Below are 13262 nucleotides of genomic sequence, written 5' to 3' on the forward strand. Positions count from 1 at the left end.
GCCTGAAATTTGTTAAAATTGTTTTGTTTATAAAATCATCGATTTATATTGCATTTTATACTGAATTCGAAGCACGAATCACAAGTTTTCACATTTTACATGACATTTGTTCAACTGAATTTGCCTATAAATTTGGAGATTTTTTTTAAATTGTGTTTCAAAAACACATATTATTTATTATTTACAAACTTATTTAACCTTCTCCTAGTGGAAAATTGTCCAAAGAATCCGAAAATGCATTCCATTTTCCGATTAAAAATCATGTTCATTGAGAAAATCATGACACTTTGAGAAGTTTAAAATAATGACTTTCATCCACATTTTCTTAACTATAGTTAACTAACTTTATAAACTTTTTAAAAATTTATGAAAAGTTCTTCATGAGGTACTTTGAACACTTCTCTACCACGGTCAGTATGTTTCTGAACCATTCCTTACGTATTTTAATTGTACTCTTCATTTTGCGGAAAAAGTCGCAAACCTATCAAAGTCACCCCGGCTATCAAAGTCACCCCGTTTTACGGTACCTCCGTTTGACAGTTCTTGTGCTTCGATTGGTACTTTTAGTTTGAGATGACCGCTCTCTAATAAGCTCCAGGCTCTCAATTAAACCTACTGTTGTGGTCTATGTAAACACAATGTCTGGCAACAGTATTAAAACGATTACTAAAGATAAAAAAACATCACTTTTTTCTTCCCTCAACTAACCTGTTTGAAGTTGCTTGTTTCACACTTGTAGCGACAAACACACAAAAAAATCTCAATGATTCGTTTACACTTGATAAACACCGGCAAGAGATTTCAACACTTTCGATGGTATTTTTTACTCGATACTTAAAAGCTACAGAATGCTCAAGGACGGATTTAACGACCACTTTGAATATAATTTCACTTTTTACAGATTTATTTCCACTTTTTTTTTCTCTTTCTTTTTGCTTTCAATCACACAGACAGAAACCCCTCACATCAATCGACCTTCCCCAGACAGATCAATTTTCTTCACTTCTCTCACTTAGAACCCACCGAAATCAAACACGTGCACAATTTTGCACAAACACACACACACACACAATCCCATCACACATTTAAAAGAGCGCAACGAAGCAGCACGCGACGAACCAGCCCGCGGCGAAGGCTCAATGAACGCTCAACCATCCATGAATCAATCATCATCGGAAGAAGAACGGGTCGGATTCTTGGTCAGATAATTTTTAAGAAGATTTTAAAAAAAAAACTCACAAAAATCTTATTCTTCTAACCTTTCACACTTGATAAATTCATGTGACAAATCGATCGCCAAAAAAAATCACATCGAAATAAAGTAAACAAAAACAAAGCAACACGCGGAAATGCTCGTTTCAAGTCACGTCGAAATCGTGTTCGCGCGCGCGCAATTTGCACTACTGAAACGGGCGATTCTCAAACTCGAGCCAGAAGCCAGCAAAAGCCACCACTTTTGCATTTTATCAGAAGCCATATGGTCCGCTCTCTCTCTCTCTCTCTCTCAGTAAACGCAGTTCTCTCTCAGCAAAGAATCGCTCGCCCGCTTGCTCATTTTTTTCAACAAAACGCAAGAACAAAAACAAAAAGCCGGTTTCGCCTCGTTGACGTCAAAGGCGATGGAAATTATCTGCGCCAGTTCAAGATTGTTCTGAAAAGTTTGACCTTCGCCCATGGAACGGAAACTGGTTTTCATCAGCAACATTGAAACGTTATAAAACAAACAAGAGCCATCATCTGAGTTCGACAGTGATAAAAACAGAGAGTGAATAATTCTCTCCGAGAAAAAGGGTGAGAGAATCAATTCAGAGAATTGCGCTCATTTTTCGCTCCCATTCTCGCGGGCGAATTAAGTTTTTACTAAATATTAGCGGAAGATAGCGCACGCTGAGTAAACACACATACACTCGTTTTTTTCTGATTAGTAGCTCAAATAAATGTTTGGAATCGAGGTGTGTAAAAGGAATCTTTTCCGTGACAAGCACCGTCAAAAGTTGTGTGAAATTTTATTTGTCAATAGAGCATTTCTAGATTTTTTTTAAAGGTCCAATAAAGAATGTTTTTTTTTTTGCTTTTTGGTTGTTTTTGAACACCTCTCAATCAAGGCGGTATCAAAAACACCCAAGAGCAAAAAACTTTTTTTAACCACATTTTGCATTCTTTAATGAAATTTTAAACAATTTAAATTTTCAATTTATTTGTTGCTGTGCTCATAATCGGGTAGTGTGCGGAACAAATAGCTTGGCTTGGTTTTCTGTACAAGTGAACGTGCTGGTCTGTCTGTCTGTTTGTTGAAGGGGTTTGTAAGAAAAATGTGTATTGTGTTGGCCGGTAGTTTGATACGGATTTTGCTTTAGAGCCACCACACGTCATCATCCATTGAATAAGGGAATTATTTAGGTTTTTATTTATTACAGTCCAGACTCGATAATCCGAAGGCCTTGGCAAAATTTCACTTGGAAAAATCAAAACTTCGAATAACCGAATCACAAAAAAAAAATTGATTTTATTTTTATTTAATTATTTTTGATTGTTGAGCTTAGAAATGACCCCTAAACTACTCTGAAGTAATTAAAAAAAAATAAATCCATGATCTCGGTCAAAATGGCGGAGATGAAATATTGAAAAATCTTTTTTTTTATTTAAAATGCAATTAACCATTTACAGGGTGGTTACAACTTTCCCAAAATCAAATCCGCGAAAACCGCGCCGAGCTTTTTCAAAACCGCGATATCCGCGCCATACATTTTTTCGCGAAATTTCAAAACAATTCAGTTATCGATTATCCGAAGCCTCGATTATCCGAAGGTTTGTATGAACAAAATTGTTTTTTCGTATTTATTCATTTTCCTGTTTTTAACATATAAAATTTGAGTTCTATGACCCCATTTTAGTCAAATTTGAGTTGATGATTGCCTATTCAAAAATAAAATGCTTTTTCAATATTGCATCACCACCATTTTGGATTTAAAAAATTCTAAATCATTTTAGCGTAGTTTAGGTGTCAAACCTAAGCTCAACAATTAAAAGGCAGACAACGAAAAAAAATTTTTTTTTCGTGATTCGATTAAGATAATTTTTTCCGAGGCCTTCGGATAATCGAGTCTGGACTGCATACTAACAGTGATTCTTCAAAACTTCAGATTGAAAGTGTGTAAAATAAATAAAAAAATAAAATGTCTACGTCAAATGTGTTTGTACCATTGTATCTTCGCACTTGACTTACGAAAAACGAACAATTAATTTGTTTCTTTGGGAATTTTGTTTTTACATTAAATATGATTCATTTAAAATGGATTTTCAGAATATAAAATGTTACAATTTAGGTCAAATTTCATCGGATAAAAGATTTCCTGAATATTGCCTTATGATATTTAAACAAAGTTTAAAACATATATCGAAACTATTTTACTTAAACAACTACAAATTTTGTTCTCATGAAAACGCATGGAAACATCCAAGTATTGAAATTTAAAAAAAATGTTACAGAGATTTCGAAAATGTCTTGGAAAATTTATTCTTTCTGATTCAATCTGATTTTAATTTCAAATTTAAATCATAATCCTTTTTATTTAATTCAAGTTAGGTGTGAAAGAATTGACTTCTATTTAACAATTTTATCAATTTAAAATAATTTCTATTTATAACATATTTTTCTAAAATAATTTCAACAATTACTAATAGTTAACCATTTTATGGCTGAAATCAGAGTTAGGTTATTTTTAAATAACTATTTTTGAATAATAAATACACTCCCATTATGTCTAAAATGAATAAAAAAACGTTTCTTAATTCACCATTAGGTGGGTGGTGCCTTCCTCACATTAACAAAGTAATAATGAAAACAAGATTATGAAAAAAAAAATATATACCTGATACAGACTTTTCCAGAAAACATGCAGACTCTCATTTGAAGCAATGTGGCAACCGGGCGTTTAGCATCTGGCGCGACTCTCGCACGTAAACAAAAAGACCCGGCCTTTTGAGGTTATGCAAAAAATCACCCTTTTTTGTATCTACAAAAATGTTTTTCTTGGCATAACTTTTAAAATACTTTACTAAACAGAATAAAATTTAATAGGGTCTTAGGGGAATAAGGCGGATCCGGCCAAAATCGGTTCAGCCAGTTCTGAGATAATCGTGTGGAAAAAATCATGTCTACACACATCCCCACAGACATTTGTTCAAAATTTGATTCTGATTCAATAGGTATACGTGAAGGTATATCTAGGAGGTGTATTTAAGAGGCAGTATTTGTAGATTCTGCTCGGTTTGTTCTAGAGGTCGTATCGAGGTGCTCCGATTTGGATGAAACTTTCAGGGTTTGTTTGTCTATACAAGAGATGAACTTATGTCAAATATGAGCCCTCTACGACAAAGGGAAGTGGGTTAAAACGGGAATTGAAATTTGAGTTCCAAAACACATGAAAAATCTTAAAATTGCTCGCATTTCCGTAAAACTTCATCAATTCCAACTCTAAGGTGCATTCGAATGGTCTTTTGAAGCCCTTCAAAATGTGCTATAGACATCCAGGATTGGTTTGACTTTTTCTCATAGCTTTTGCAAATTACTGTTAAAAATGGATTTTTTTAAAACCTTAATAACTTTTGGCAAGACAGCAAAAATTCCGATGGTAAAATCGCATTCAAAAGCATGCACATCACCTTTGTGAAAAAAATCACTTAAAATTACATCTATGAATGTACTCTGAAAATCGTGTAATATTACACAATGCCCATTCTGAGCTCAGGGATAGATATCGAATTGGTTATCTTGCTAGAAATGTCAATTCAAACATAAACATTTTTTTTATAAATCTAATTTATTGTAGTACCTTTTTTTGTCTTTTCCGGTTGCGATCAGAAATCAGCTGCAGCCAAGATTGCTTGTCGTTATTATCTACTGCTATCGGAACTGGATTCCTTCTTGATTCGTTAAAAGTGTATCTTGTGCTGACTGAGCTATCAACTCACAAAAACACAAACTCACTCTTAGAGGATGTCCGGCTGTGATGATCGATGAGTGTGTCCGCCAGCGGGACACTTCCGGTCGTAGATTCCGTAGGGTTGCTACCACCACCGGCAGTAACCATGCCCTGCGTCGAAATGGGAATGAAAATGCGCGCCGTAAACTTCTCGAAGATGTTGCGCTCCACGTAGCTGCGAAAAGAAAGATCGTAAAATGAAGCTTTTTCTAACTTCAACTATGAATACTCACTACTTCTGGTAAAACGAGAGGGACGTCCGCTTGGCACGACTCGCGTTGATGTCCGAAGCGCTCGCCAAACAGGAACCGCCCACAACGACTTTGTCCGACAGCGGGCCAAACCACGGCACGTCCGCCTTCATGATCTCAGTCACCTGGGATAGGCCGTTCCTGGGCGGATAAATCACGATCAACAGGTCGCGAAACTCCGTTGGCAGCATGTCCCGCCGGTAGTCACGATTGTGTTCGCTCCGCATAATGTGGACCTTCAGGAGAATGTGTTGTGTTTGCTGGTGGCGAGTGTTCCGCTAGACTCCAACGTGGCCGGGAGAGCGTTGTCGTCGTTGAAGGACGTGTACCCAACGGAACCACCGAAGTAGTAAACTGGGGATTCTCCTAGAAGTCCCACGATGCCGACGCTTTGCCGTGCAAAGTACTCCGTTTCCAGTGCGCGTTGGTATCGAAGGGGTGCGATTGTTAGTCCCACCGTGGACAGCATGGGATCGATGGAAGCGACAGCTCCGAAAAACATCCGGTTCGAACCGCCTCCCGTGCGGAATTAGAATGTCGAGTTGTGTTTTTGTCCACAGACGGCGAGCTTGCTTTTGCGCACCGGTTGGGATCCATAGCAACACGCGTTGGTTCCCAATACAAAATCGAAGTGTCTCACCGAGCGTTCCCGTTTAGATCCCAATCTTTCTCTAGCTTCGGCAGCTCTTTTCCATACTTTTGCGCCAGCACCAGCCTATCCTTTACTCCGGGTCCGCCAGAAAACCCCGATTCTTCGCGTTTGTATAGTAATCGGTCGCGTCCTGCGGCGGCACATCCTCCTCGGAATCGGAGCGCCCTCTTCGAACCGCTTGCAGAGACTCACCACCGCAAACAAACTGTGCGAATCTAAATAGGTGGTCCAGATGATGTCTCCGTTGCGCTTAATGACCATGCCCTTGACGGAGCCTGGACATAGGCCGGAACTTATTTCCCGTACCGAGCTTTTCTCCGCCGTGTTGTTGTTTTTTGGCACGCTCCACCCAAATGGTTTGCTTTGATTGGTGATATGCTCTTGACCAGAATAAAGGAGAAAAGCTCGGAACTTAACCTCAAAGGTAAACAACCGAATGAACTTTTTTGACAGGTGTCAGTTCCGGCACTTAGCAATTAAAATTATAATTTTGTTCCGGTTGTTCCGTTTCGCATGGACACAAACACTCTTGATCACAGGGCAAGGACACGGGGCAAGGACACGGCCACGGGAATCGCCAGGAACAGACACCTACACGGCCAGGGACACGAAAACGGCCAGAAGCACGGGCACGAACACGGGCAGGAGTCCGGACAAGGACACGGCCTAGAGCACGGCCAAGGGAACGACCAGGAACAGGGAACTACGTGGTCAGGTGCACGTACACGAACACGGCCAGAAGCACGGACAAGCACACGGGCACTTAGACGAAAAAAAACTCTGATTATGACGTTTCGCGTAATCGGAAGCAAATTCAAATTCAAAAAAATGCTAAGTCCCGATTTGACACCTGTCAAACCACTCAAATGGCACTCACAAAATGAATACTGAGTTCTTTGAGTTCATTTGCTACGTCACGGTTTTCTTGCCTATAACACCGATCTGTCTTAATGGCCACTCAGCAGAAAAACCTGTAGCGAAAAACCAATCATTAGCAAAATGTCAATCCTTTCTATAAGCCAACTTACCTGTGACGGAACCTGTGACGCCACCCACACGGCACCCATCCGGAGAAACTTCAGCGTTTAGTGCTACGAAGATGACGACGACGATTGAAGTCACCAGCCAGTACAGTTCTGGGAAGGCGCCGAGGACTGAAAAATGACATTTTATACTGATGAGATGTCTGGATGGTTTCAAAACAAGGAGGAAAGCTGGAAGCAGTGAAAACAACTTACCTGTATACCATGGTTAACTGCCCCGTTCCGTTCCGTTCCAATATTGAAAGTTGTCCGATCAATCTAATTCACCAAAATCTTTTGCGCTCTCAACTGTTTGACATTTTGACAGCTGGTTCGCAAACAACACGGGAATGTAATATTGAACAAAAATGTGTTTAATATTACACATTTCGGGTGTAAATGGTGTTAGGAAAATTGGGCAGAGCAGTTCAATGCAAACTGCTTAATATTACACAAAAATGATTACACAACCCCTTTTTACATGCAAGCATTTTACTACTTTTTTTGTTGTGGCAACAGCCTCCAACACCCATACTCCCATAGGTCAAAAGTTAGGGATTTTCATGGACTATAAGCCTACGGTATTAACTTTTTGGCCAATCGCAGTTTTTCTCATAGTTTTACGATTTTTCTAGAACAAACATTTTATAACGTTGGTTTTTGCCCTGTAGGCCAAGAAGACGGCACTTTTTGGTCTCAATTTTGTCATATTCGGAATCCTCAGTCAATTTCACGTAAGTTGGAAGTATTGGAGTTGTAATTTTGATTTAAAAAATAATTAAATAAAACATTTTTGAAAAAAGAAATAGATCTTATTTACCCTATGATCAATACGTCAAATGCTGTATCAAGTAGGCGAAAACTTGTTTTACCCCTAATCCGACAAAATGCTAAATAATATTTTAATTGCTTCTAAATGGCATTTTTTCCAATCAAATTCAAAATTCCAACACCTCAATCTAATGTAAAATTTTCTGAGGATTCCGAATATGTCAAAATTGAGACCAAAAAGTGCCGCTATGGAAGCCTACAGGGCAAAAACCAACGTTGTAAAATGTTTGTTCTAGAAAAATCGTAAAACTATGAGAAAAACTGCGATTGGCCAAAAAGTTATTACCGTAGGCTAATAGTCCATGAAATTCCCTAACTTTTGACCTATGGGAGTATGGGTGTTGGAGGCTGTTGCCAGAAGTTATTAAGGTTTTAAAAAAAATCCATTTTTAACAGTAATTTGCAAAAGCTATGAGAAAAAGTCAAACCAATCCCGGGTGTCTATATCACATTTTGAAGGGCTTCAAAAGACCATTCGAATGCATCTAAAAGAGTTGGAATTGATGAAGTTTTACGGAAATGCGAGCAATTTTAAGATTTTTCATGTGTTTTGGACCTTAAACGTCAATGCCCGATTTAACCCACTTTTCTTTGTCGTAGATGGCTCATATTTGACATGAGTTCATCTCATGTATAGACAAACAAACCCTGAAAGTTTCATCCAAATCGGAGCATCTCGATACGACCTGTTTCACATCGGTGAAAAACTCGCTCTTAAGAAGTTCATTTTTCGAGTGATTTTATAGCCTTGCCTCAGTGAGGTGAGGAAGGCGAAAACTAAAGATCGCTTCATCAGGTCTTATTAAAATTAGAGCTGGGACTTCGGATATCCGGATAATTTGTACCATTGATAATTCTATTACAAAAAATAAACTAACTCATACATGTCAGCTTTGTCTCACGACTGTGGGGCGATATTAAGACGACAAAAAAATCATTTTACAGGTATTCAAAAGACCTTTAATTTTGTATCACATGATTTATGGTCGAATACTATTAAGCATGAGCATGAGCATGAGAGACCACCCATGGTTGTCCTTCTCCGTTGCTGAACAGAACCGTAATATCCTTTCAGCACTACTGATCATAGGCTTCGACTATCAAGTGGTTTTTCCCTTATCAACAGCATGTATGAATGCGCTGAAAAGATAAAACACCATGATTGCCAAAACAAGATCAGTTGCGAATAGGTAACAGTCATTGGCCACCAACGGCGCCCGCCATGTCAGTTTGTAGATCTCGATTTTAAGGGACGGGAATGTTAGTTAGCGCAGGTTGCTACTAGGGCAGCTGATTTACTCTGTGCTTACACCCCACGAGCGCCAGGAACCTGAAAACTTGTTAGTAGGATAGGGTGTTTGGTCAGGATTCATCATAGAAGATGATGATGCGACCCAAAATCATAGTGTTTGTTGAAAGGTATTATATTTTATTCTCAAGGCAAACAATCGGTTGCTGCGGATGAGACATTTCCCGTTTAACTGTTGTTAAATTTTTAATGAAATGGTTTAATCTTAGACAGCCGGCTGTGGAAAGATAAAACCAAATAATATTTATTTATAAAATGAGGTGTTAAACGCAATGCTGCAATGATAGCGTAGTCTGATTTTTAATTATATAATCATTTAGTTCATGAATTTGTTATGGAATAGACGTGACGAACTCAACCATCAAGTGTCTTCCGATCTTCTTTCTGTTAGCTAGATAAGGTATTGATTTTCGTTGCCTCTCGAGCTACGATGCTATAGAGAGGACTTAACACACAAACAACCGACGTCGAGCCCTCCGAGCTACGGAGCTATGGGAAGGTCTTTTCAACACAAGGGCTTGAAGCACACAATAACTCACCGATTAATATGAATAATTTTCAAGATCGATCTTGCTTTATAACTACAGCGCGAAAAAACAGGACAGCGCTTCCCCAGAAGCACTGTACTTATGACGGCATTATTCAATTATACTGACCAATCACCCCATGCACGCAAACAGCCACACAAAAGAGACAAAAATTATCACGAAAAAACAGGACTGCGCGTCCCGAGAAGCACTGCACTTATGATGGCATTATTCAATTATACTGACCAATCACCCCATGCACACAAACAGCCACACAAAAGAGACAAAAATTATCACGAAAAAACAGGACTGCGCGTCCCGAGAAGCACTGCACTTATGACGGCATTATTCAATTATACTGACCAATCACCCCATGCACACAAACAGCCACACAAAAGAGACAAAAATTATCACGAAAAAACAGGACTGCGCGTCCCGAGAAGCACTGCACTTCAAATCATTTTACAGGTATTCAAAAGACCTTTAATTTTGTATCACATGATTTATGGTCGAATACTATTATCCGAAAAACTATCCGATCCGTTACATTTTGACGTAGACTTACGTCTTTGTCGAAGATACTGGGGTGCCATTCCAAAAAGCCCGGGCCGAAGGCCCTGGAATATTGCGTCATCCGTCAATCGCTTATATCTTCCTTCCCTCAAATCGAATCGGCACGATTCTGGTTCCATTCGATTCGAAAATTATTCAGAAATTTGCTATTAAATTTTCAATGTTGGCAAAATAGTCTTACTATTGTAACAACTCAATATTTTAAAATGTTTTCAAAATGCAGAGATTTTGCAAGCAAAATGAGCGCTTCCCACTCACGGACGGGAAGGTCAAGTACCTATTTTGAGGGGAAAATCACACAAGCAGCGCGACCGGTCGCGAAAAAGGAGGGGAAGTAGCGGGCCGAAAACATATATAAGAAACTGCGCCAGATATCAGATCATCATTCACGTCTCAGACGTCGGACCGGCAGCAGCAGCAGGAAAGCTCAGCCCAGAACAGCAGCAGCAGGAGAGAGAGGGACCAGAACTGCAAAAGAAGCGCGCATCGCCTTCTCGTCGTGACCGTCAGCCAGTTGCCTCTCGATGGCGATGGTTTGGATCTTTCGTGGTAGGGGGTGAGGATTTCCCAACTCTTCGGAGTTGCCTCACTCCCCGTCTCTCGTCCCACCCGTGATGAGTCGGTGAAATGCCTTTCAGGAACTAGTGTTGGTCTTCGGGGGTGACGGATTGCACAGCTTTCTGAACCCCTCTCTCTCTCCACCACATTATGCTACCAAACTTTCATTCGGTTCGCGAAAAAATCGTTTTTCGTTCTTCTCTCCTCCAATCGATGTTTCCATTGTTTATATAAGGCTTTCTAGTCAAAGATTTACCAACACATTCAAAGTATGGTTACATGCAGGTTACATGGAAGTTGCGGTCCGATTGAGTTGACTGGAGTGTGTAAGTTCTGTTTTGTCGGGGGGGTCCATCTCCCATTTACGATCTTATTCCGTTAATGTATTTCAAGTATCTAGCTAATTCTTCAAAATTAAGAAATGGAAAACTCTATGTCCACATCTCAAAACTTTACGTAGTCTACGCCATTCCGGTTATGTCTGTGACATAACTACTTTGACTTTTTATTCTTAGTTCTATTTTGGGTTCCTCAAATATTGTTATCCAAATAATTTTCAGTTCTGATACGATTTTCATTGATTATAATTGAAACGAATCTAACAAATATTGAATAACAAATCGACAAAAAATCTAGCAAAATTTTTAATAATGATATTTGAAATTGCCAATAATACTCAATTTCAAATCAAGACATAGTTAGTTACTTTATACGAATTAAATTTAACAAAAAATGAATAGAATAAAAAAATATTTTTCAGTTTTGTAAATCCGCGAAATCCGCGCCATCGCTGACTAAATCGCGAAATCTGCGAAAATCGCGAAAGTGTAACCACCCTGCATTTAAATTTGACTAAAATGGGGTCGCAGAACTCAAATTTGATGTTAAAATTCGCAATTCGCAATTTTCAGTTTAAGAACGAGCCTCACCCTTGCTCTGGATGTACGGTCAACCAAGCTAAGTTAAGCTAAGCTAAACTAAGAGGTTGGTTTTTATTACCTTTTCAATTATTGTAAACAATATTTGTAATTTCTTTTCAGCATCGATTAAAGTGCTGAAAGGTTCAATTTTTCATTTGATTAAAATAACTTAAAAGTTGCCTAAAAACACATTGGACAACTTGGTTTTTTTGGGTAGTGAAATAGTGAAAGGGTAATAATTTCAGAAAGTTCCAAGTATCTAAAGACTAAACCACTCACCTCAATATCATCCTCGTCGGATGACTCGAAATCGCTGTCCACCTCGACGCGTTCCTTCACACCGGAATCACTTTCCGCATCCGACACATCATCCTCGTCCATCTCCCCATCCGAACCATCCTCATCATCCTCATCGTCATCGTCATCATCCTCAGAATCTCCCTCCACAAACTCCTCCCCGTCGTCCGCGTCCAACTCGCGCTGCACCTCGTCATCGATTTCCATCTCTTTCTCCAGCTCCTGCTCCGTCTCACTTTCCGCCTCGTCCTCTTCGTCTTCAATTTCTTCCGCCTCCAGCGCCTTGTTGAATACCGTCTGGGGGAAGTTGTAAATGTCCTCGTACGTGCCCTTCTTCAACCGCTCCATCAGTTCCTTCTCGATCGCGTTATCGATCTTGGCCGCCACCAGTGCTTTCTCTTCGCGACGTCGCTCCCGTCGTTCAATCTTCGTGGCCAACGGAACCAGCATCTTCTGTCGTCGGAGCTTCAACTTTCGCATCCGGATCAGATACTGGGTAATCTTTGTGAACCGCTGCTTGCACTTGAGCCGCACGAACCGGTCCCAGTACAGCAGATTTTCGTTGATTTGATAAATCGCCTTCTCAAAGTTCCGCGAAAGCTTCACCTTTTCCCAGTGCTTGGACGGGAAGGCGTTCCGTTCGGCCGTCTTCATGTACAGGTACGCGATTCCGTTCTCCTCCCGGATCGTGGCATACTTGCTGTTGGCAATCGGACAGGCCTTCCGGGAGCACAAACCCGTCAAGCTGTACTCGTTGCGGCAAAAGTTTTGCGTTTGCGTTTTCACCTGGTACGAGCAAAACTGCCGGCTGATGATGCTCCAGACAATCTGCAAGGCGGACCGGAATCCGGGTCAACGGAAAAAATAAGGTTAAGGTGGGTGGAAAACCCAAAACAAAGCCGAATCTTACCTCGTCCTGTTGCATTTTGAACGGTTTTTAGACGAAACTTGAAACAATTCACCCTAAACTATCAACCTTAATCACTTTCACTATTTTATTGCAGGAAATTTAATCGAAAACGTGTCGGAATGAACGGAAATTTTACGACGTGATTCTGGAAACCGGGCACCGATCAGCATGCACGCGAGAAATCAAAACACGCGCTGTTTGACGTTTCGATGGTTTGACGTTTTACAGATAATGCTGTCAGTTTGGTCGAGGGGAGCCGCGATGGTGATGCGAATTTGTTTTGTAATTTCGCTGGGTGACACGCAGAGAAAACTGTTTGAAGCAGTGCACTGGTAAACAGCATTATGGCCTATCTACAATCACTTAGCTTAGAACATCTAAGTAAAGTAGTTACTTAGGAAAGTCTGCAACTTACGTTCGTCATCCA

At 39.9% G+C, this 13262-nt stretch overlaps 1 protein-coding gene across 1 annotated transcript in view; it reads right to left on the reverse strand.

The window, feature by feature from the left end:
- The window catches only part of LOC6046577 (protein MAK16 homolog), a 46486-nt gene extending 33445 nt beyond the window's left edge, over window positions 1-13041 (reverse strand). Inside the window, exons 1-2 of the mRNA XM_038265648.1 lie at window positions 12836-13041; window positions 11908-12753 (exon numbers count right to left, since the gene is read on the reverse strand). Of these exons, the coding sequence (XP_038121576.1) occupies window positions 11908-12753; window positions 12836-12850 (861 nt within the window). The 5' untranslated portion in view covers window positions 12851-13041. The remainder of the gene's footprint in view (window positions 1-11907; window positions 12754-12835) is intronic.
- Between the last annotated feature and the right edge of the window lie 221 nt (window positions 13042-13262).

Source organism: Culex quinquefasciatus, chromosome 1 (assembly GCF_015732765.1).
Source record: "Culex quinquefasciatus strain JHB chromosome 1, VPISU_Cqui_1.0_pri_paternal, whole genome shotgun sequence".
Taxonomy (NCBI): domain Eukaryota; kingdom Metazoa; phylum Arthropoda; class Insecta; order Diptera; family Culicidae; genus Culex; species Culex quinquefasciatus.